Raw genomic sequence first — 24,783 nt, forward strand, 5'->3', positions numbered from 1 at the left:
AGGCGTAGATAAGCGGTAAGTACCGCCCCTTAGAGTTTCGGTCTCCAATCGTCTCCCGGGTTTTGGCCCGTGCCCCACTCTGAACCAATCCTCAACTGGATTCCGGCCTTTTGCCTGAAGGCTTCCGCCCATCGTTAAGATGGCACCCAATCCCTACGCCGTGAGCTGGAGACTCGGGCGAGGGGCGGGGCTGCGGCTCCGACCGGGAGGAGGGGACGGTGCGTCACTTCCGTTGTCAGGTGGCGGCGCCGCAGCCATGGAGGGAGGTGGCGGCCGCGGCGGCGGCGGCTGCTCGAGCTGCTGCGCTGGGAGGCGGCGGTGAGCGGCTCCCACGCCCCCGGCCCCGGCCCCCCGGGACGGAGTGCCGAGCAGCCCCGGCTCCGGGCCACGGACTATGGGCGAACAGCGCTAAGCACCGGGGGAAGGTGAGGGCGCGGGTCCGGGAGCGGGGAGCCGGGCGGGGGGTGCGGATTGGCCGGGCGGGCCTCAGCTGCTGTGGCGCGGGGACCCGAGTGACAGCCTGAGGCCGTCTGGCTGCAACCGAAATGGTAATAGCGAATGGCTGTCCTCCGCTAGGGTCTGTCCCTACCGGGCGGCGGGGGCGGGGGCTGTGCGAGCTGGGTACCGGGGGGCTGCCGGGAGCCTCTGTCCCACTGCAGCCCTAGGAAGCGGCACTGCCAGCTTTCCCTGGAGTCAGTCGGCCAGAAAGTGTAGGCACTGGATTTGAACCAGCCAGGTTTTTCCTAGGAGGCACCCTCTGCCTCTCCATGCTGCCCTTCAGATCCTGCGAGTGACTTGAAAGTTGGAATGAGTCCCCAGGTAGGACCAGCCAGGGCTTCCTTCAGGAGCCCTCACCCATTGGCGCGGGCACCATCGCTGCTAGGGAATTTTGGAATCCCGGGCGGCGTTCAGGTGCGGTCAGAGCTACTTGCCGGTGCTATGTTTGGCCGGCCTTTTCCAAGGAGAGAGCCTGCTGCCATGGTCACTCTTTCACCTGCCGTGCCCTGTCAATCCCGCCCATTCCCACACCACTTGGCCTCACCTTCCAACAAGTAGGTAGGGGCACTGGGATTTCTGACGCCTGTCACCCCCGTTCCCTAGATGTGATGCCCGTTTGTTGGCGGAAGGAAGAGATGACAACCGCCTTCGCTGGCAGGGTAGACTTTGTTCTGTATTAAGTCACAGGAGGAAACCGGTTGGCTTTGCTTGATTTTAAGAGCAATGAAGAAGAGGGTAGTCACTCTGGGCTGGGCACTTTCCCTCTTGGTTTAGCTTTGCCTGAGATAAGGAAGAGCCGGGTATATGATTGTAAGGCTAGAAGAATCTTCTTGAACAGTGCTTGTGAGCTGCACCAGTGCTCCTTAATGGCCCTGCTGTGCCAGTTGTGTGTCCCTTAGATCTGGGCAGTCTGGAGATTGCCCTCATTCATTCATTGATTCATTGATTCCCCACATGACAGCAACACTGTCTTTCCCTGGATGGGCAGGTACCCTATATTATGGAGGTAAAGAATAGGCTATGCGGGGGAGGTATTGTTCAGTTGATAGAGTGTGTGCTTAGCATGCACAAGGTCCTGGGTTCAATCCCCACTACCTACATCAAAATAACTAAATAAATAAATGAGTCTAATTACCTCCCCCCATAAATAAATAATAACTAAAAAAAGAAACTGCCACTTAAAAAATTAAAAGTGGGCTTTGGAACGAGACTTCCTAAGTTAAAATTCTAGATCTGCAGCTTTATAGCTGTGTGACCTTGGACACATTGCTTAACATCTCTGTGCCTCAGTGTTCTCAGCTATATATTGGGGGTATAACGTAGAGTTGTTATGAAGATTCAAAAAAGTTAATACACATAAAACACGTAGAGCAATGTCCGCCACATAATAAGAGTTCAGTAAATGTTAGCTATTATTCTTATGTCAAGAAGCTCATGGTCTGGTTAAGGGAGACTGACCTGTAAATGAATTGTTGAAACATAGTCTAAAAAAGCTAGTAGCAGCAGAAATAGAGGGCTGTAGGAGCCCAGTGAAGAATCTTCTAGCTCAGCCTGAGTTGGGGGGAAGATTTTGGGGAGGCTTGGCAAAAGTGATGATGCTGGAGCTGCATCTAAAAGGATGGGAAGGTTCAGCCAGGTAAGAATGAAGGGGTCTTGTGTGCTACTGAGAGAACTTGTAAACTCAGAGTTTATTCCAGAAACGTCCTATTGTTCAGTATGATGATATGAAAGTGAACATGGTGCCAGGTAAAGCAGTGCTGGTGGACCAGAGAATACCACATGACCAATTTGGGACTTTGTAACAAGGGCAGTGGGGAGCCGTGGAAAGGTTTCAAGCACAAGTGTTCCATGATTGGATATGTGTTTTAGAGTGCTCTCTCTGGAGCCTCAGCAGACAAGGGAGGGGAGAGGAGAGGAGAGACTAAAGGACTGGAAACCCCTTCAGAGGCCACCGCAGGCTCTGAGGAAAGTTGGTGCTGGGGTGGTACCTGAAGGATCACTGGATGCCACTGGTGGCAGGTGACGCGCTCCCTGCACTGCCCTGGGCTTCCCTGCCTAGCCCAGAAGTGCCTGGCACACATGCCCCTCTCTTCCCGAGATTACGGGCTGCCCGGGCAGCTGAGGTGGTGAGGCTGTCCTCTCAGGTCAGTTGTCAAGGGCTGCCGCACTTACTCCCTTGTGCCTTTAATTTGACCTTTTGAGAAGGCAGCCGATTGTAGTGGTTAAGAGCCTAGTTGGCTCTGCTCTCAGACAGAATCTCGGTTCTAATCCGAGCCCTGCTGGTCACTGGAGGTAACTTAGTCTCTCCATGGCCAGCTTTCTCATCTGTAAAATGGGGGCAGTAAGACCCCTCCCTAGTGGGGCACTTGTGAGGATTAAGTCAGATGTTGCAGGCTGGGCATTTAGCACACACTGAGTAAGAAATGCTTGCTAAGTGTTAGCTGCTGTCACAGGCTGCAGGAAAGAACTTCTAAGAATTAGTTGAAGCAGTTAGTGGCAACTAAAACTGTGTCCCATTGAGCTGTCAGAAGTGTCCTGACGGGTCACAAGATTACAGAATTTTATTGTATTCTCTCCAAAAAAGAAATCTATGGGGAGCTTACCCAGTGTGTATGGGCACCATGCAGATGATTCAGCTCGGCTCTTTAAAAGAAACGTTTTTAAAAATAGAAGTAGAACAGCTGAGAAAAACATCGTATTTTTAACTATAGATGGGAGAAAACATATATAGAATTTCTTCCATGTGTGTCCCTATTAGTGATCCTAGCCTAGTATCTGACTTAGCACCATCTGGAAGCACACATCGATGTGTGTGGTGGCTTAAAATGCAGAACCCCAGTTCCACACACGTGAACCCCCATATATGGCTGGGGATGTGCTGGGTCCCAGGCACAGAAGGAGAATGGAGAGGCAGGCCCTGCCCTAGAGGAGCTTGTGATCTAACAGGGATCAGTCAGGCTCCTCACCATTTGACACGTGCATAGAGGAAGTCTGCAGCATGTAGTCAGGGCAGAGAGGAAGGAGTGATTCCCCTGGGGGATGAGGAGGCAACTGGGGAGAACTTTGGAGAGCCCACAGAACTTAAACTGGATCTTGGTGAATGAACTGAATCTTGAAGGGTAAATAGACTTTTTCTGAGGGCTCATGAAGCACTCCAGGCAGGGAGCAGCAGTGCCTAGGTGTGGACGCGGGCTGGTGTGTGTGCACTTTAGGCACCATGAGAGGTTCTAGCACAGAGCATGTAAGGACCCGGCTTCAGGAAGTGCCAGAGAGGTAGGCATCAGTGCTAAGATGCTTGAACTTCTTATTCTGTTGGTGATGGCTGATTTGTTTTAAGTGGAGGAAGTACCATTAAACTTGCATCTTCCCAGGAGCCCTTTGGCTGTAGGTAAAGGATGGACTGGGGAGAGAACAAGACTGGAGTCTCTGTAGGAAGCTTTTGCAGTAATGAAAGTAAGGGCTGGTGGGGGCCTGGGTCAGGGCAGAGGCAGTTGGGATGCAGAGGAAGGGCAGAGATCAGAACCGTGGGGGAGGGAATCAGCTAGACTGGAAGTGATGATGGAGGGAGGAAAATTGATAGCAGGTGACCCTGAGATTCCTGATTTGGCTGATAGAGAAAATGACAGTGCAGAGATGGAGACGGCAGAAAATAATGGCCAGTGAAATCCACCAGCTCCATTCGGGAAGCTCTCTCATGGGAGAGGATCAGTGGTAAAGCCGGTGGCACTCTGTCCGGCTTTGGGCCAGGCCTCTCTCTGGTTTTGCCTGAGTCAGCCCCTGGGAAAAGGTCAGCTTCCCTTCCTTTATCTTCCATATGTCCAGATTTGCTCAGGGAGGTGAACTTCTTCAGTGTTTCAGAAACTCAAGTGGCTGAGTCTGCAGAACTCCTATGACTGCTTCAGCCTTCACATGGCCCTAAAGGGCAGCCCTTCGGTCTGATGCTATCCACACTGATTCAGCAAGTGATGGGGTCCTGGACAGCAGCGTACCCTCAGGGGAGAGATGGCATTCCCAGTGCTCCCTGGAGATCTTACCTAGAAAGAGACTTGAGATTGGATTTACTGACTCAGCAGACTCAGTCCCTCTTCTCAGGAAGGAGAGATGTCTGCCACAGGCTGCCCCGGACTCACTCAGAAACATCAGGGAACTGAGTGGGGGCTGCCTGCATGCACCCATCTCCCTGAACTCTACAGGAGTACAGAGCTAGACCTGAATGGGATTGGGCTGTGGAGAGGGCTGCAAACAGGCCCTTTGGAATCGGGGAGATTTCCACAGGATTTGTGCTTGCATTTGTAGTGTAAAGAAGGTAGAAGAGAGAATGACCTGGAACAGGAGCATTTCTTCCTCCTCCACCTGCTCAGGTGAGACTGTCACCTTGGAGGTGGCTCCGGGCCCACAGCTTCCCTGCATCTCCTCTCAGGATCTGTAATCAAGATTTGAGGGGATGGTGTTGCTTCCTTCGATTTACTTATAATCTTAGAGATGGTTCCACTTTGTCTCATGCAAGTCTGGGTCATTTTTGGCAATATTGTGTCATCACTGTGTAATTTATTCAACAAACTAGTAATAATTAGATTATTCTCTGCCTTTTGCTCTCCAAGCAAAGCTGGAGTGACTCTCTGCATACGTATGATTTTGCCCACCTTAGGTAAGGATAGATGCCAAGAAGAGTTGCTGCTTCAAAGAATACCTTTTATTTTTGTTATCTTTAAGGTAATTTCTAGGCCCCCTTTTAATGAACTAAAGCAGCCTGACTTTCCCCCAGCAAGGATCGGTACTCTTCCACAGTTGGTGTCCCTCTTGCAAGGGCACTGAGACCCCCAGTGGTGGCCATCCTCCTCTGGTTGTTGTGAGTGCAGGCTCCCTAGCGCTTACACAGGACAGCAGTCTACAGGTCTGATGATTTCAGAGACACTCCAGTTGATGGAAAGCACTGAAGCAAACTGGGAAAGATTGTCATCATTTAGAAGGAAACTGCCCCCTCTACATCGCTTTACAGACCATCACCTACTTGTCAAAAGAGGCAGACAGGATCACTAGCCCCAAGGATCTGTGACCCAACGGTCTAGAAGGAAGAGAAAGTGGCCTGGACATTGTTGTGGGAGTTAGCAAGGGCAGGGCTGGTGTGCCTGTCACTTGTCTTTGGATTTAGGGCAGAGCTGGTTTGAGGTTAAGGTTAGATGATAAGGGGTAGCAGGTACCTTTAGGGAGAGGCTCAGCCCCTTGGGAGACCGTAGGTCTGGCATAGCCCAAAATTCTGTGCGGCTTTCGAAACCCCACTGCTGGCATCACCACCTCTAGAGAGCAAGAGTCCTGCCCCTTTTTTGCAGTAGACGTGGAGCCCCTGGCATTACTGTGTTTGGGGTGACTTCCGTGGGGTATGTTCTCTTCCGACTCCCCTCCCAAGGTGTTCCCTCCTGAAGGAACAGGAAGGGAACCAGCCGTAGCAGAAGGTTCCCCACCACCTTCCAGTTCCTTTGCTAAGTACTCTATGATGTGTATTGAATCCTTCTTTCAATCTAAGGAAGGAGTTGTCTCTGTTTTACAGAGAAACCCCAGGCACAGCAGGGTTAAGTAACCTGTCCCCTGTTACTCAGCCAGCAAGGGCTGAGCTGAATTTCCAGCCCACACTTGTGTGACCCTAGAACCCATGCTGTCCCATTCCCCCATCCTGGCCAGGCTCTGGCCCCAGGGAGCCCAGCTCACTTGGAATCTTGGACTCATAAAGCGGTAGAGCTGGAAGGGACCTGGACAAAGCTAAAGCAGTCTCTTCTTTGCCAGAAGAATGGAAATTGCCACTGCCTGGAGGCAAGTCCCTCCCCTCCTATCCTGTGAGTAGTGGGTAAGGAGACTTTCAACCATGTCACCCAGCACTTAAGGTTCAAATCAGACCTGGCCTCCGAACCCAGTTTTTCCACTTGCTAGCTGAGTGACCTTAGACAAATCACTTTCCATCTCCAACCCTAGTTTCCTTCCCTGCAAAGTGGACTTACTGCTCCTTGTTCTGAAAGTAGTAATGAGGATTAGACACAAGTATTATTGTCTGTGCCAGGTTCGGCCTGGTTCCTGGTCTGTAGTCAGGTCCCCGGGGGCCGGCTCTGGTGAGGCCCAGGTGAGCTCTTTGCTGGTGGGTCTCTGTCCTGGAAGAGGCATCATGAACCAGCTTCCAGATCTCTGGTTGAACAGGTTAGTGGTCTTTCTAGCCCTTTTGGAAACCAGGTAGCGATCAGGAAGTTCCTTATAAGCAGGTTTGCAAATTATCTGGGAGAGCTTAAGCATACCTGGAGTGGGTCCCTCCGCCCCCACTCTCTGGATGCAGCCTTGCATCAGCACGCAGGCCCGCACATCTGGGGCACTTACTCTCACACACCTGTTCCCGTGCCGCACTCCCTCAAGGGTGCCTTCTCTAAGACCCAGCCTCCCCTGATTCCGTTACCACTCTTAATGATAATGGGTTCAGAAATTTTTTAGATTTTTAAAAATTATTGTTTTAGTAACCTACAGTAAAAATTAGTTAACAATACAGAAGAATATAAAATAAAATTCTCCATCTCCTTGGGGTTTTAATTCTACCACCTGGAGGTATTCACTGTTATGTTTCTTCTGGTAACTTCCTCTGCATATTCAAGAGTGTATATAATCTTTTTTTTTAACCCAAATGAGATCATATTATACAAATAGTACTGCAGTTTGCTTTTTTTTTTTTTTTTAATGTAATGTGTTATAGGCATCTTTGTCTATCAGCAGGTGTGGGCCTGCTCTTAAAGGCTGTGTAGTATTCCCCTGTCTGGATGGCCCATGACCGAGTAAACCAGTCCTCTCTCGGTGGACACTTAGATTGTTTCCTGTCTGGGGGCAGTGTGTGTGGGTGTGTGTGTTTTGATTTTTGTGGTTTTGTCTTTGTGTTTTTTTGCTGCTACCCAGCACTCTCCAGGGACCCTTGTTGAGCACATTGATCTTCGTGAACTTGTGTGAGTGGACCTGGAAGATGACCTGGAGCTGGAAGTGCTAGGCCCGGGGCTGGTGCATTTCCTTCTGCTTTGTTGGCTGTGGTCTCACCATGTCTTCTGCACACCTGTTGGGCCTGTGCAGGGGATCCAGAAGTAGTCAAGGCCCCAGGCCCCACCCCCAGGAGCCCACCCTCTGGGGAGACACAGGCAAGCAGACAGGCGATGAGCCTGCTCTCACTGACACACGGACAGTGTGTGCCAGGGGTGGCGGTGGCTGTCCTCAGCGGCTCAGAGCAGACGAGGCCCTTGTGTAGGTCCACTTGTCTGAGCGGCACTCTGATGGCAGAGCATGCTGTCTGCCTGCCTTCTGTAATCTTGCCCTTCCGAGCAGCCACTGCCAGCAGCATTTGGTAAAACTGCAGAAAATGAACTTTACTGTTCATTCGCAAGGCTGTAAAATTGAATTGAATTGAATTTTTGATAGAGGAAGTTAAAGAAAGGCAGTTTGCTGGCCCCAGTCCAGATTGCCTTTCTCACAGGATGATTGTAGTGACTTTTGCTGTTAAAAACAGTATAAAGAGAGAGAATAACATGCACCTGGGCTTTCCCGTCTGTTGCTCTGGAAATCTGGGGTGGAAGGAAGGAAACATAACATTTGCCTGGTGCCTCCCACACACTGGCTCCCCACAGTCCTCAGGGAACCCTGTGCACTGTCCCTCTCCTCAAGGTGGGGAGACTGGAGCAGAGAAACACAGGTCCAGGTCACACACGTGTCCAGGACACAGAGGTGCTCTCAGACTCAGCCAGCCCTTCTTCAGTCACTTGCTACTTTCTCCTTGCCTGATTTGGGCCATCGTGGGAGCCAAGGACCTGAACCCCATGTGGGACTCCGTGGCAGGCCTTGTTCCCACTGAACAAAGCAGCAGCTTATGGTTTGAGCTGAGGCAGGGTTCCCTGGTTGCAGGGCAGAGTGGCATGACCAGGGAGGGCTGTCAGTGACTCCGTCTGCTGTCACTGCGCATGACAGAAGGGCCCTCCCCCCCACAGAGCCAAAGGGCCACCAGGAATGTCTCCCAGCCAGTGTGCTTGGCGGCTTCCTCTGGCTGCTTCTCTAGATAGGAGATACTAGGGCAGCTCGGCCCGAGAAAGAGCTGTTAAGTCTGTCCCTTCGTCTTCCAACAGCCACACAGTGACAGATTAGTTGTTGTCACATCAGCTGCTTCCGGAGGCCCTTGGGAGGGGTGAGCTGGTGGCAGGGCTGGTGATGCTGCCCTGGATTCTGCTCTGATGGCTCTCAGAAAGACTGCTGGTGCAGCCCTTTGCCCCGTCCACAGGGACTGGTTTCTCACTCCATTTATCTTTTCCCCAGAGGGGCCTGCAGGTCCACCTCTGTGTACACAGCTCTAGAGCCTCTTCTCCCGGCATCACTGTGGGACACATCCTCCCAGCCAGGGGCCCTCAGCCTCCAGTCTCTTCCCCCCTCCCCCCACCTTCATGGAGGCCGCAGAGGAGCCCAGTGGGGACTTGCTCAAGGCAGGGGGGTGGAGAGGGACATCACTGATTATGTAATCTCCTTGTGTGTGTCTCCTGGAGGAGACTAGAGCTGGACCTCAGAGCTGCAGACACGGCTCCCTGTGAGCAGCGGGGTCTTCAGACCCCTGTGGGCCCCCAAAACTGCTGTGCTCAGCATGCTGTAGTCCTGCCCAGGACAGGTGGCGACAGAGGACGGGTCTGGTGCGGATGTGCTGAGGGGGAGCAGGCTGGTCACAGGGCCCTCGTTGTGACCGCCCCTCCCACTTCCCACTTGGCTGAGTCACTTCCTCTCTGGCGGCTGCAGGTACTCTCCCACACACCCAGCAGAGTGGCCTTTAGGGGGTGGGGTTTGCCCTGTGCAAGGGAGGAGCTCTGGTTAGTAGCAGCCAGTTCCCCTGTTCCCCCGAGACAGTAAAGCACAGCGTTTGGAGAATGATGTGATGTTATGTATTCCTGACAGATTGGAGCTATACATATCTTGTATTTTTAAAATGAACAAAATCATCACTCTGTTTTGGAACTGTGGAGATGACAGCACAGGCATGAATCTTTGTCATCAGGGAGTCCTGACTGAAACCGAGGATTACTAATCCACCTCCCCACCCCCTAGCATCCATCCTGAGCAGGGAAGCAAATGGCTTCCAGCAGGTTCTTCCCAGGGAGATTGCTTGTAGCCTTCTGGCTCCCAGGGAGAGGGTTCCTGCCCACTTCAGGGAAGGCTGTCATTCAAACTCAAAGGAAAAGCCCTCACACAGAGCCCCTTCCAGCCAGCTAGCAGGAACAGAAGAGAACAGGCCACAGGTGCCTCCTCTGGCCCAGTCTTCTGGGCTAGGGTCTCTAGACTTGCAATAAAATGGGGAAATCTTTACTTCATAAAGTTGTGGAAACACTAAAAACAGTTCCTGGCAAGCAGTAGATGCCCATCAAATGATAGTTTAAAAAGTCTGCCCCTGTAAAGCCTTGTCACCAGGGAGATTACCTCAGCGTGGAGCAGGGAATGCTCACCTTCATCCAGCAAAGACCGCGCAGCATACCTCTTTTACAGATGAGGACACTGAGGCCCACGGAGGGTAGGTGACTAGTTCAGGGTCATAAAGCTAGTGCATGACGGAAGATGAAATTTGAACCTGGGCCTACCTGACCCCCAAATTCATCTTATTCTCCCAGCTGGCATTTGGGTAATCAGTCCATGGTTTGAAACACTTGGTTCCCTGGGGCAGCTTTGTGGATGGAAAGCAGGTCTGTAGGGAAGTTGGGGCCCTGGTAGAAGTACGTTCATGTGAGTATTGAGGTGCAGTGGGGGCGGCTCCCGGTGGGCTTGGGTCAGGAAGAGGTCAGGGATGCTGCCTTGTGGGCTGATAGGAGGATGTCTCAGTAACCCGGCCTCGACTCAGCCCTTTTCTCCAGAGAGACTCTGCTCGGGGGCCCTGAAACACCTTCTCCAGGGACAAGCCCCTCTCTCCCTGCTCACCTGTCAGTTTCTGGCTGGCCACTCCAGAAATTGACAGGTAAGCAGGGAGAAAGGGGCTTATACCACCCTGTCTGTGGTTGGCATTCCTAGAACCACAGCCACATCAGGTGGAGAAGGAGCCGTTGAGGAAGCAGTGTGGTCAAGTAGAAAGAACATAGGATTTGGAGTTGGAAAACCTGTGTTCATACCTAGCTCTTTCAGCAACTACCAGGTGACTTTGGACAAGTCTCTCAGTATCTCTGAGCCTCAATCTCTTTTTCTAGAAAATGCTGTGTTTTGGGGATGGGGGCAATCAGTTATAATCATGTATTTGGAAGTTCTTTGCATGCTGTAAAGCTGTGTGCGAGACTTAATTGTTGTGATAGTTTTATAATGTGAGGGTGTGGGCCTTCCACGTGGGTTCCGAGTCCGAAATTCACCACTGAAAAAGGAGCCAAGGGAAATTTCGAGGGATTGGGCAGCCCTCTAGTGTGGAGGGGTCTGATCTGGAGAGCACCAACCCACAGATCATCTTCGCTAGGTGGTGTATTGAGATTTCACATTGCTCACCCACACTGCTCACCTCGAGTTGCATCGTTTCTCTCCAGGTGTAGTCAGCTAAATGTGTAGATAGGCCAGAGGGTCTCTTCTCTGGGAAACAAGAGTGGTAGGAATTTTTCTGACCAGTGGAAGGACCTTCACACCACAAACCTAGATTGTCTGGAGAACCTGTCACCGGTGTGAGGGGCAGGCCATGCTGTCCCTCGCATACTTCCACCCTTGCTGCAGGAAAGCAGATCTTTTTGCAGGACTCAACAAAATGGGGGCTGGTCTGTCCCTTCTCCAGTGAAGGGTTGGTCCCATGCTGCAGTCATGCTGTGAATGGGTTTTATTCCTTGTGGCAGGGAGTGGGGGTTGCCCTCCCACAGCAAACAGTGTCTAAGTACAACCCCTGGCGATCAGCCTAGAACCACCCTGCCCTGGGCATCCAGGCCTTTCTGACATGGGACTTTTTCCTGGACAGACTATTCCCAGCACCATGGCAGCCCAGCTACCTACAGCTGTTACCCCTGTCTCTCTGATCCTGGGTTCTGGCTACTGACATTGAGGGGACCATCCATGCTTTCTTCTGGGCCGCACTCCAACCCCTGACCTCTAGTTGGATGGTCTCTCTCCCCTGCCCCAGTTTGGACTTTAGTGCCTTCTGGGTACTAACAAACAGTTCTGCACTCTCCGTTTTCTCATCCAGCAGTTTGCTGCACACCGCGTAGGTGCAGGAAAGCAGAGGTGACCTGGGGCTGCTCCCTCAGGGGAGCCCGCAGCCTGGAATCAGACAGATAAACCGACGGTTACAGCAAAATGGGAGCAGACACAGTATGCTCTGGGAGCTGGAGGACCAAAGGGCTTGCTGCAGAAGGTGACACCAGTGAGGACTGAGTGAGGACCAGCCAGCTGAGGAGAGGAGGTCAGGGCAAGGGTGTTCATAGCACACTCAGGGAATTGTGAGTCGTGTGATGTGGCTGGATTTATGGGGCGTATGAGGGCAGTGAGGCTGGAGAGGTAGCCTAGGTCTGGCCAGGCTCACCGAGGAGTTTGAGTTTCTTCCTAAAGACCGCAGGAGACATTGGAGGGCCCCACAGCAGAGACAGAGATACTGCAGGCCTAGGTCCGTGAGCAGAGGAGAAAGCACAGCCTGCTGGTATCTGTTTGTCCAGCCCCAGTTACACAGGCAGCTGAGGCGGGGGTCTTCTGATGGAGTTGTTACTGCAGCCTCCTGAGTAGCCTGATGGAGGGCAGTGCCCCACCATCTTGCAGCTGGTGCAGAAACCCTTTGAAGATGTGCTACAGAAAGATGCCGCCAGGTGGCAGACCTGGAGATTGCACAAAGACCTTTTTTTTTTTTTTTTTTTTTTTACCCCATTCCTTTAACACTGTTTGGTCTGAAGAAAGGGGGGCATCCAAGACTGAACTCCGGTTGGTGCCAGGCTGGCTCCAGCCAACAAGTATGAGATTCCAAGTACTGCCACCGTGAGCTATATAGCTACAAGAAATCCTTTTGAACCTGCGAATCTGGACAGCAGATTCCTCCAGGGTGTTGGGAGCTATTGTAGTAGGTTGGACTTTCTCTGTCTCTGCAGACCTAAGAGTAAATTACAGACATCATGACCCTTCACCTCCAAATACTTCAGCATCTAAGCACAAGGATATTTTCCTATATAACCACAATGCAGTTTTTAAATTCGGGAAATTTAACATTGTATCATCCAGTATCCAGTCCATATTCAGATTCTGCCAATTGCCCAGTCCTTTTCTTTATAACTTTTTCCCCCAAGATCACCTGTCACATTTATTTGTCATGTCTTTAGTCTCCATTAATAGAGACTAGTTCTTCAGCCTTTCTGTAACTATGACATTGATGTCTTTGAAGCATATAGGCCTGTTTTGTTGAATGTTCCTCAGTTTGAGTTTGTTTCATGATCAGACTCAGGTTATTCATTTTTGGCAAAAAATAATAGCTTAAGTGATGTTGCATCATATCAGGAATAATATGACGTCAGTTTGTCCTTTTATTAAGTGGTGTTAACTTTGATCATTTGGTTAAGGTTGCAGCTTGCTTTTTTAAAAATTGGGGTATAGTTACACATAGTGAATTTCACAGATCTTTTAACTGTACTGTTCAGTCGTTTTGACAAATGCACACACCCAGAGTTATGTCCTTTGATAGTAAAAGTTTTATAGCCCAGTATATGTGTTCTGTCCCCTTCCCACAGTCCTCTCCAAGAAATCCTGGACTAGAGGCACTCGGTCTCAGTTCAGCTCCCCCCACAACTCAGTCATGATGAAGAACTCATTTGGGGTGGCCTTATCATCCTGGACAGTACTTTACTGTGCCTTGAGTTGAAGATTACCAGCTGGTGCTCCAGCCTCCACTCCCCTACAAACCAGTGAATGGAGTGAGAGGATGAGATGCTGTGTGCTTCTGCCCAAAAGAACAGGCATTCCCCTTGACCCACAGAATTACTGTACTGTGCCCTCCACTACAGAATGTATTCCTGGTACTGCCCAGCAGCCCTCTACCTCCTCAGCAGCTCAGCCAGCCCCCAGGCCACCTCTCCTCCCCATACTGAGTTGAACATATCAATCAGGCTGGCCACCAGACCCAACACCTCCCAGTCCCCCCTGACCCCCTCTCCACCAGCCTGTAGTCTCAGGCCAACAGACAGATGGCAGGTTCAAGGCCTCTTAAGCCTTCAGTCTGGTTACCCACCTTCTTCTGCTGCTCCCACCCCGCAAGTCAGTGCCTAACTATCCCTTTCTTCCTGTGCAGGAGGAGAAACTCAAAGCTATTGTGTCTAAGCTAATAATAGCACAATTTATCAAATGCTTGCAATATGCCAGTAGGTACTCTTGCTAACCCTTTTGCATGGGTTATCTCACTTAATCCTTAGACCAACCCTGTAAAGTGGATGCTGTCCTCTGGGTTTTGTAGGTACAGAATAAGTACCTTGTCCGAGATCTCATCACTGTTAAGTGATGCTCCTGGGCTTGGAACCGGGTTTGACTTACTCCAGAGCCCTTTCTCTGACTCCTAGCTTCCCAGTCAGGGTGACCCTTTTATCCCAAGAGTGACTGGGCTAGGCAGAGGACAGCAGGGGCCCCCAACTGCACCCTCAAGTGCCGTACAGATGTTTCTGTCTGTGTTGTGGCATGGAAAAGATGAGGCACGCTGCTCTGCCCACGTTGTTCTGCTTCCTTACTGTCCTGTGGGCAGAGACTCTTTTCTACCTTCCTCTTGGAGTCTGGTGTGGGTCCAGCCACACCGCCCCTTTTAACACATGCAGGGCATATAGGACCAAGGCCAGGGATGGGTGGGAGCACCTGTGTTCACTTCCAGGTGCCCAATGGGCTGGACAGAGGGGCGCGTCCTTGCCTTTGGTAGACACTGCTAGAGGTAAAGTCCAGAAAATGGAGGCCAGCACAGCTCAGGAACTTTTTGTTTGTTTTGTTTTGACAGAGCCAAGAAGCATAGGGGTGGGGATAGGGACTGCTGACAGGGACAACTTGAATCATGACAGCACTGGCTTGGCCTGACCCTGCAGTGGAGACAAGTCCTTGGACTCTTAGCCGGCATTAGAAGCTGCTTATAAATCATGGCTACCAGCTGTGTTGTCATTGCACACACAGAGGTGGCGCACAGGGCCAGGGTCTGCTGCTTGCTCCTTAGGAAACCGCCCTTGCACTCTGCCACCACTGGTTTGGTTTGCAGGGTCACCCGTCTCTCCAGGAACCCAAGGGTGCAGCAGGAAGCCTAGAACAAAGCTGAGTGCAGAACTCTCTGCACATGTGGGCAGGCCCTGTGCTGCCCCCCGTGTTCGTGGGTGTGGGGGCTCACGATGGCTCTGCGCACGTTTATCTGCTGCCCAGGGCCACGCATCTGCGCACCTGTGTGGAGGCCTGTGAGGGTGCTTCAAGGTGTGAGTGGAGGGCCCCTCCTTGCCTTGGCCAGGCTTCCACTGCTTTGTAGTTGGATAAAGCTGAGGAAAGCCTGAGCTGGGGAAGCGTCAGCACCATCTCTCTTTGCAGCCCACCTCCTTTTGGGATTGGTGGTATGTCCACTGTGTTGAACCATGCCCTGCTCAGCTGTCCTGAACCCTGTCACCATAGCCCTGGATTCAGCATCTTGGGCCTTAGAACCTTACGTGGTGCTGCTTGCTGGCCAGCCTTCCTCGCCTCTGGGAGAGCTGGGCTCGTGTCACCCAGCAGCTTTGAGGTCAGATGACTTTATCTGCAAACTGACAATTAGTGCTGGCATCCCCTCCTCTGGGCGTGCCGTGATGGCTTTCACCTAGCTGAGGCCCACAGCTGGGGCCACAGCTCGCTCCCCAAGGCTGGGCCAAGCAAAGGGAACCTCAGGTTTCAAAATCAAGGAGCACAACCTACAGGTGGTGGGGATGCCACCTTCCCAGCCTCCACCCCTCACCCCCATTGTTGCCTCACTGAGCTTCCTGTTGAGTCCAGGTTCTAAGGGAACTGGTGCTGACTTGGGAGGATAGCACATGAAATAGTTGACAGATTAAAAGCTCCAGAGACTTCTAAACCAGGACTGCTGAGCTCCTGGTGACACCAAGTAGATGGCTGCCCCTTAGCCAGGCTGGGCCAGGGCCCTGCACCCTAGCCTGCAGACCCATGTCTGGAGGGCCCTGGCCCCAAGTCCTTCTGAGACCCAGGCAGCCAGAACCTCCACCTTGCAGATCTCACTGTGAAGCCGGGATCCCTCAAAGTGGCCTCCCCAGTGGGAGCATCTATGGGCCATATGCAGGTGTGTCTCTGGAGGGGGACACATCAGGTTGATTTGAAGGTGGGGCAGGCCTGCCTGTGCAGCAGCAGCGGGCAGCAGACAGGAGGGTCTGTCCCTGGGAGGTTGTCTTTGCTCACCCTACCAGTGAGCCTACAGCAGCTTCCGTGTCCAGGCCTGCCTCTGCACCCTGCTTCCGTTGCCTCCACCAGCTCTGGAGGACACAAAGGGCTATCGGGAAGGGAAACAGCCTGGCTTCCACTTTCCTTGCCAGCATTTTTTCCCTCTCCCTGCACGTCTGCTCTCATCCTTCTGCCTACAGTTTGGAGCAATTCCCATGCCATTTGCCTGAGTTGAATCCTTAGCAGGGTGGGTGGGGTCGAGCTGAGCCCACTCACTGTCTGTGCTGCAGCTGCTCCCAGCAAACTGTAGTCTAGACTATGCCTGTGCGTGGGCACCTAGGCAGCGTCTACACAGATGGGATGACGCCACTGTGGTGCTCTCCAAGGAACCGGGAAGAGAGGGGAGGCTTAGTGCTCCAGGAAGGCGGAGAACAGGGCCAGAATGGTAATGAAACCAGCTTACCTCCCAGGACAGGGCAACTCCGGCACAGGGCTGCTGACGCCTTAGGAGCCATTACCAACTGGGAGGGAAGGCGTCCAGCCCTTCGTAGAGCATCTGCTGGGTCAGGCACTGGGAGTAACGGTTTTATGTATTTTTTTCTTTTTTTCTACTTTTTGGGGGATTTTTAATCTGGTGCTAGACGAAAAACATTAAACATATAAACACAAATAAATACATAATCCCCAAAAATGGAAAGTGCTATTAATGAAAATTACAGGATACCTGGTGAGACAGACGGCAACCCCTTGGTGGTAGGAATATCGAGAAGGCTTCTCTGAGGAAGTGGTATTTAAATTGAGAAGGAAGCATAGAAGTTAGCCAGGCAGAGAGTGGGAACACTGTTCTAGACACATTACTGCCCTGCTTTTTAAGATTTTTCTAGAAGCAGTTTTGTTCTTTCCTGCTTTTGTGTGAATGAATGAATCTGCTTCCAGCAGAGTCTGACTGTGGCTTCTGCTCCATCTGGGCATTGTCAGGGCGGACTGAGTTACCAGATCCTAGTTACTCCCAGGATGAAATCATGGGTCTACTCCCCCGTGGCACAGCTCTGAAAACAATTTGGGGCTTGATGGGAGGCAAACCTGGTAGATTTGACTAGAAGTGCATCAGGCCATCCTCTCCTACTTTCCAGCTCACTGCATGGAGTCAGTCTCCTGAGGTTTAGAATGAGGGCCAGAGTGACAGCATGTGAAGATTTAAGCTAACTAGTGAATACACACCTGCCCTCAGTAGGGGCGCCTTCTAGGAATAACAGCAAAGGCAAACTAAAGGAAAAGAGGACTATTTGATACCATAAACATTAACCTTTTGTAATTAAAAAACATTTTAAAAGAGTAAGGAAAACTATATCCTTTGTCAGTTATAGCTTTAATATATAAAGAGTTCCTAAAAGTCACTAAGACTAACACAAATGGGAAAAGAATATGAACTGGAAGTTCATAAAAGAATACATACAACCAGTACACATGTGAAACAAGTCCAACCTCGTGAATAATTAGGAATTATGAGTTTAAACAACAATATACTTTTTATTGCCCAAAAAAATTGACAATTTTTTAAAATATGGAAATACCCAGTCCTGGTGCAGCTTCTAGGACTTACTCTCCTACACCACTGATGGGGTATAAATTGGCCCAGCCTCCCTGCCAGCAGCCTGGCAGTGTACGTTACACACCTTTAAAAATGTGTGCCTCATTTGACCCTGCAGTTCCATTTCTTGGAATTTATCCTGAGGAAGAGTGACACTTATGCTAAGATGTATATGCATGATTGCTAATAAAAAATACAAGAAGTGGAAAGAATGTAGATGTCTATGAGTAAGGGTGTGGTCTGATAAATCCTCTCTGCATTTGACTGGCCCCTTCCAGGCGGGCCAGCTGCCCTGTAGCCAGTACATACACCTTGAGCCCCTAAATAATCCCTAGTAAAAGAGCCGTGGTTGTTTGTCTCTGGGAACCTTCCATGCTGCTCTGGGAGGGGAGGAGGAGGCAGCAGCGGCGGGGACAGCAGCAGCAGCTGTGTGATGCATCCTGGAGTCAGGGCCTTGCAGGCTGGGTGAGTGTAAGGAAGCTTACTGACTTGCTGAGTGAGAAGGCTCTTCTCTGTCTTGTCTAGAGCTGAGAATGAAGCGGAGAGCATCAGACAGAGGAGCTGGGGAAACGTCGGCCAGGGCCAAGGCTCTAGGAAGTGGGATTTCTGGAAATAATGCAAAGAGAGCTGGACCGTTCATCCTGGGTAAGCCTCTGTCCACCGGGTGAGTTGGGGGCTGGGGCTGGGGCTGTGTGCAGTGCACACTCAGACCTGTGGACCCGAGGAGGGAAGCGCCACACACGCCCCAGTGTGGGGACCCAACCAACCCTGGGCCACATTAAATGGAGTTTGTTTATGAGAGGGAAGGTCGCTCTGCACCAAGAGTTGTCTTTTCTGTTGTGGCTGCACCAGCCTTAGATTAGTCTTAGCTGAGAGTTGGACTGTCCCTTCCCCCAGGGAATCCTACATGTACCCCCAGGATGTTGCCCACAGGAAGCATACAAGCTGCCTTAGAACCCAACGTCCATCATCCAAGGCATTTCTTTGACCATTCCTGAAGGGCACAGTTAATTTCACAAAGCATTTGGTACAGCCTCAAACTTCTTGTAAAACTGGCACAGAAATCCTATAAAATTGTGTGTTCCCAGTGGTCTGGGGGAACGGCAGGGCCTTTCTGCATGATGTTCGATGCACAGCAAGTGCAGACTGCTTGTGCTCAGAGTTGCAGGCCGGGTGGGCTCTGAGGACCCTGACACTCCGAGCAGCCAGAGACTGAATGTGAATTTTGCTTCAGGACAACGTCTTGGACTTAAGGGCACAGGCTGGTTTTAGCTCCAGTCACTCAGCAAATGGTTCCTGGTGCCTGCTGCATGCTGGGCCTGTGCTGTTTGTCAGGGGTGCAGCAGTGATTCAGACAGACAAGTTCCTGCCCTCACGGAACTTAACATTCCAGTTAGAAAAGGAAACCGAGAGTAAACAACACACACAGATCATCATGGGGGTTGGGGTAAGTGCCTGGAAGGAAGTAAACAAGATGATGTGCGAGTACGAAGGGCCTCTAGAGATAGTGCAGACGAGGCAGGTTCTGACTGAGGAAGTGACATTTGCACTTGCACCCAAGGATGAGAAGGAGCAGCCATGTGAAAAGCAGAGGGAAAGCATTCTAGACAGAAGGAACAACAAGTGCAAAGGCCCAGCGGCAGGGAAGGGCTTAACATTTTAGGCGTTAAGAGCCCAGCATAGTTGGAAGGATGGTGAGAAGGAGTGGGGAAATATGATCAATTGAAAGGTGGACAGGAACCAAATCATGCAAGACCTTAGAGGCCAAATAAGGAGTTTTAAATGCGTATTAAGAGCAGTGGAGCACTGTGAGCTTTTTAGCAGTGCAGTGACGCTGTGACATTATCTGGTTTATGCTGTGAAAACTCAGGGTGCTGTCACAGGACAGCGAGCAGAATACATCTCCTTCAGAAGTACAGAAGTTCCCAAAAGCTGGCACTTGGACGGGGGCCACGTAGCCATATCAGACCACCAAGGGAGCCTGCAAAAGGGACAGTTTCCCGGATCCTCACCCTGGGGTTGCTGACTCAGTGGGCCTAGGTTGCAGCTGGGATCTCTGTTTTAACACAGGCTCCTCAGAGATTGTAGCACACACCCCATGTTGAGAGTCCCTGTTTTTGAGCAATGTGCCTGTAAAAGCTGGGTGTACTCAGGCGGATAGATACACATGTACTCTTCCATTTTTGGAGGGGAGATCGTGAGTTCAGTGGATGTGAACTGTGGTGCCCTGCAAGAGAAGATCTAGCTGAGAGACCACGTGGTGGCACAGTGCCACGGTAGACAGGGCTCCTGAGAAGTCAGCCAGCCGCTCTCTGTGCCACAGGTCCTCGTCTGGGCAACTCACCGGTGCCAAGCATCGTGCAGTGTTTGGCGAGGAAAGATGGCACAGATGACTTCTACCAGCTGAAGGTAAGTGAGGCACCGGGTATAAGGGGCCAGGGACCCCAGGGCCATCCTGCCAGCCTGGCTCCTCCCTCCTCACACCTTCTGCACCATTTGTGGAATGGGAGCAGCGCGGTTTCTCCCCGGGGAGCTCTGTCTGTGCATACATCACATTGCCATCACGTTGGGAAACCATTTCACTTCGTCCATGCACGTGAGGGTGCATGTGCCAGGGCTGTGTGGGAGAACATGAACCCCTGCATCCGTGTTCCGGTCACCCTGCTTGGAAAAGTAAGGGTTGTGGGGTTTTGTTTCTTCTTAAAGATCCTTACCCTTGAGGAGAGGGGCGACCAAGGGATAGAAAGCCAGGAGGAGAGGCAAGGCAAGATGCTGTTACACACCGAGTACTCCCTGCTCTCCCTCCTCCACACGCAGGACGGCGTGGTTCACCACCACGGGCTCTTCCAGGTGAGTGGCAGAGGGGGCCGCCTGTCCTCCCGCCCCGCCCCCAGCTGGCACTGCTGGGGCCGCAGCGCTCCCACTGTGAGGGTGGCAGCCTAGTGGGAGCCCGCCAGTCTGCAGCTTACAGGCTTTCTTAGAAGAGCCACTTTTCTGAGAAAAGAGGAAAGCAGGAAGTGATTTAAAGACCCACAGGCTCTTTCTAGCTGTGTTGTGAGGAATGGGCTGGGCCAGGGTGGAAGGGAGGGCAATGAGGAAGGCCGGGCACAGGCCACCTGTGGATCTCTACAGTTGCTTTTGGTACCAGGAGTTCTGCCTACCTGGGCAGCAGGGGTCCCTGAGCTCCCTGCTCAGCTGTTCCAGGTCCCTTAGGAAAGGTACTACTCAGCAACTGGTACCCTGAAAGGAGCCCTCCTCAGGGCAGAACTGAAATTGAGTCTCCAGAAATGAGGAACCAGGTTCAGAATGCCCATGGTGGGGTGGGGGGTCCTACCCAGGCCCTGCTTCAAGCTTCTGCACCACCCTCCGCCAGATGCGCTGGCTGGGCCCACTTGTGCTGGGATGGACCTGGCATGTGAGAGGCAGCTGCAGGTTTTGGAGCCAGCAGTCCTGAATTCAGGTTGTGTGACCTTGGGCAAGTCAGTTTAGGTTCCTAGGCCCCAGATTCCTCATCTGCAAAATGGGGATGGTAATAACATGCCTACCTTGCAAGGTTGTGGGAAGATGAATGAGAGCGTGTAAAGCACTGAGCTGCTTCTGATACTCGCTCATCCCTCTTGTTATTTCAGGCAGTGAAAACTGGTCAGCTTGATTTCTTGAGGTAGAATTAGTGGAAACAGCCTCCCACCCCCACACATACACCCACTAAGGTGTTTATTCTTAGATGTGCAATGAGAGGCAACTCAGAGCATCATTAGGCAACTCTGAAAATTAGAGAGTTTCCTTAAACATGAAATCAAATTGGGGTGTGAGGGGGATTGTGATTTCTTAGTATTTCATCTCTGATAGCTTCCAAACCTTGGCCTTGGTGAATATCATTTTGGATAAGAGAACTTGAATGATCAGAAGTATTTCTAGAGTCCTCTGTGTGCCGGACACTGTGCTGGGCCTCAGGAAGAGAAGGGGAGAGGTACAGCCTTGCCTTTAAGGAGAAATGTGGATGTTTAGTCCCCAGGAGTCCGCCTGATCATCAGTCTGCTGGGGATGACACTGAGGGCCTCCTCTATCTGGTGGGATAAAAGCCCACCTACTGTACCTGTGTTTTCTCTTACTTGAAATACCTTTTCCTTAAGGAAGATGGGTCCAGGACTACCAAACGTGGAGCTGGTAGCAGTGTTGGCTTACCGAACCCTGGCTGGGCAGGACTGAGCACTTGGCGCAGTTGTCTTTTCTCTCAGTGACCTGTGAGTTAGGGATCGCTGGCTCCCTTTCACAGATGAGGAACTAGAGACCTGGAGAGTTTAAGTCAACTGCCCCAGGTCCCACAGCTAGGACGAGGTGGAGCCGGGACCTGATCCCAGCCATCAGAGGTCAGAGCCATACTCTTAACCACTGTCACGTGGCTGTTCAGGAGTCCTGTGTCCGAATGAAAGCAGTTGTCTTAGACACAGAGAACACTTAGCTTCCACCGTCTTGAACACTGGAGGGAAGTTTCCATTGGTCATTGCTAGAATCCCTGCGTGTGTCATCAAGGGGAAGATGTCCCGGGGCCCTGGGTGTGCTGCCTGCATGCTGAGCTCAGAGGGCCCTTTGGCTTTAAATGTCCAGCCCTGATCCAAACACTCTACACTAGGGTCAGAGCCTGAAGCCTGAACCTGAGCTACTCCAGCCTCCGCCCCCAACTGGGCCTGGCACAGGGGAGGCGGGGCAGAGCCAAGCTGCCCACAGTCCCTGCTGCCCAGGCCTCAGGCTTCCACCACTCACACAAATGCAGGCTTGTTCCAGGCTCTCACTGGTTTCTGTGTCCAGCTCCAGGGGAGAGCCCCACACCCCTGGCCCTGTCCCTCCTGGGTCCGCAGCCAAGCCCTGGTCTGCCCGCTTCCTCCCAGGATCGCACCTGTGAAATTGTTGAGGACACAGAATCCAACCGAATGGTTAAGAAGATGAAGAAGCGCATCTGCCTGGTCCTAGACTGCCTCTGCGCACACGACTTCAGCGACAAGACCGCCGACCTGATCAACCTGCAGCACTACGTCATCAAGGAGAAGAGGCTGAGCGAGCGGGAGACCGTGGTCATCTTCTACGACGTGGTGCGCGTGGTGGAGGCCCTGCACCAGGTGAGGCTCTGCCCCCTGCAGCTCCCTCCTTCTCTCCATGGAAGGCCACCCCTCTTGCTGCTGCTCAGTAGAAGCAGCTCTGTCCCACCCTCATGCAAGTGCACTTTGCAGCTGGGAATGTCCAGAAGGAAAGTGGCCGGATGACACACACACCTCATGAGGCACCATGCTGCAGGCATCTCCCACGTTCCTAGGGAGGTGCGGGCAGCCCAGCAGAGCCCAGCACAGTGATGCCCCGTTAGTTGAGAGGCTAGACTCCGGTCTCCCAGCTCAGCTGACTGTGAGATATCCACTGAGGGCAGCCACAGCCTGCCTCTGAGCTCTCCCTAGGGCTGGGGGTGTCAGGAGCCCCGAGGCACAAGTTAGGAGAACCTAGGCCTCTTCCAGGCACGCAGCTTCTGTGGGCCAAGCCTGCAGTACTTGGTCCCCAGAACCGTGAGAATTCATCTGTGACCCCAGATCCAGGCAAATGCTTGGGGTTTTTTGGTTTGTTTTTCTGTCTGTTTGGTGGGCTGTTTGCTGGAGGCAGAGAGAGGAGTGGTTTTCCCCATTGGCAGCTGGCCTAAGGGGTGAAAGAACTGGGGAAAACATCCTAGTGGGGCAGAGACTGCCTGGGCTCACATGTTACCTGGTTCATACACTTGGTTAATGAGGCCTTAAAATGGTCCCTATCTATCTGTGGCTTACTTGTCAAGGCACAAGAGAGCCCACATCTCACAGGCTGAGTCCAACCTCGGCTCTCACAAACCATGTGCCTATTGTTTTCCAGAAAAATATTGTGCACAGAGACCTGAAGCTTGGGAACATGGTGCTCAACAAGAGGTAAGGTTCGCTTTTCTTTGATGATGTGACTTTGGGGTTGGGACAGGCTACGTGCTGCCACTACCCAGAGCCCTGCAGCGTCCCTGTGGGGATTCTGACTCAGCACAGCCCACCCCTCCCACGAATCCCTGGGAGGACGGGGTGGGGGTGGGATGCCTGCTTCTGTCTTTTGCTGCATGGGAATATGGTGCTCGCTCAGAAGGGGAGCCTTAAAGGCCACAGAAAGAGATCTCTGGGGAGGATTTCAGAGGTCCTCCTGGTCCAGTCATTTGTCATGCCCAGTGGGTGTGCAGTAAATGACTGTAAAAAATAGACCAATGGTTGAAGGAATGACAGATGAGCAAAAGGAGGCCTCGTCATGGGTCGAGTTCCCAGGAAACAGACTCTGAGATGTGTGTACAGGGCATGCTGGACGTTTACTGGGGTGTGTTCTCAGGCGAAGCGGGCAGGACTGGACAGGGGGAGAAGCTGACCTGGACAGTCATGACAGGAACTCAGCCTGGAGAGCTCGAGAGCCAGGTGGCCCTGCAGGTGGCCCAAATCAAGGCAAGGGAGCACGTGGCCCCACTTCAACCAGCCCATGAATATAAGCTGTGCCCAGGGGCTAGCCTTAGCCTCCTTTGGCTAAGAGGACTTCCTGGAAAAGGGCGCAGCTATGAGTGGTCAGAAGCCAACATTCCCAGTAGCAGGGGAAACAGCACCTTGATCTTGGAGGGGGTTTGGGCAGCTGCCTGCAGCATTCTCCATGAGCCAGCGGCAGATGGGGATCATGGGAGGCCCCTGCCTCAGGCTATCCTCCCACTCAGGCAGAGGGTCTGGGCTCCTTCCAAGTGATCTGGGGCAGTGGTAGAGGTACACCAACCATGCAGGGGCCCAGGACCGAATGGGGGGCCCACTCTGTGCACCACCACATCCTAGAAACGCAGGGCTGGGAAGGGCACACCCGCCCCCCACTCTCCTGAGGCTCTCACTCTCACCTCCCTCCCACCTCCTGGTGTGAAGTGGGTTGGAGGGCTTGCAAACAGCAGGCAGCATGCACCTTGTGGCAGAAGCGGTATGGTGAGGGATTTGTTCCACAGTGTGGCTGCCCACCCAAGGGGGGCCTGGGCCCACTGTCCCTATGAAATGGCCAAAGCCGCAGTGGTCACAGGAAAAGGAGCTGTAAGGAGACAGGCCTCTGGGGAGAGGCATAGGGCACCAGACCCTGCAGTGCCAGCCCGAGGTGCCATCGGGAGGATGCTGCTGCCTCTCGGCGCTCAGCCTGCCTCCAGCCCCACTCGCACTGGTGCTGTAGACAGTCTCCGGGAGCGCACTGCCTGATGGGGCCGAGCAGAGAGCAGATGGCAATGTGTTGAGGGCCAGTGTGCAGAAGACAGAAGGGGGCGGATACTGGCCATCTCAGTC

At 52.4% G+C, this 24,783-nt stretch overlaps 1 protein-coding gene across 3 annotated transcripts in view; it reads left to right on the top strand.

Annotated features, from left to right (window-relative positions):
• The first annotated feature begins 245 nt into the window (after positions 1–245).
• The window catches only part of STK40 (serine/threonine kinase 40), a 37,010-nt gene continuing 12,472 nt past the window's right edge, over positions 246–24,783 (top strand). Inside the window, exons 1-7 of one of the 3 annotated variants that reach the window (XM_031464779.2) lie at positions 246–425; positions 4,795–4,859; positions 17,966–18,085; positions 19,764–19,849; positions 20,147–20,290; positions 22,330–22,557; positions 23,327–23,379. In XM_031464779.2, the coding sequence (XP_031320639.1) occupies positions 4,817–4,859; positions 17,966–18,085; positions 19,764–19,849; positions 20,147–20,290; positions 22,330–22,557; positions 23,327–23,379 (674 nt within the window). In that variant the 5' untranslated portion in view covers positions 246–425; positions 4,795–4,816. Of the gene's footprint in view, positions 426–4,794; positions 4,860–11,765; positions 11,897–17,965; positions 18,086–19,763; positions 19,850–20,146; positions 20,291–22,329; positions 22,558–23,326; positions 23,380–24,783 lie in introns of those variants that run through there. The other 2 variants (XM_031464781.2, XM_064493746.1) reach the window with 2 other exon arrangements.

This window comes from Camelus dromedarius, chromosome 14 (assembly GCF_036321535.1).
Source record: "Camelus dromedarius isolate mCamDro1 chromosome 14, mCamDro1.pat, whole genome shotgun sequence".
Classification (NCBI taxonomy): domain Eukaryota; kingdom Metazoa; phylum Chordata; class Mammalia; order Artiodactyla; family Camelidae; genus Camelus; species Camelus dromedarius.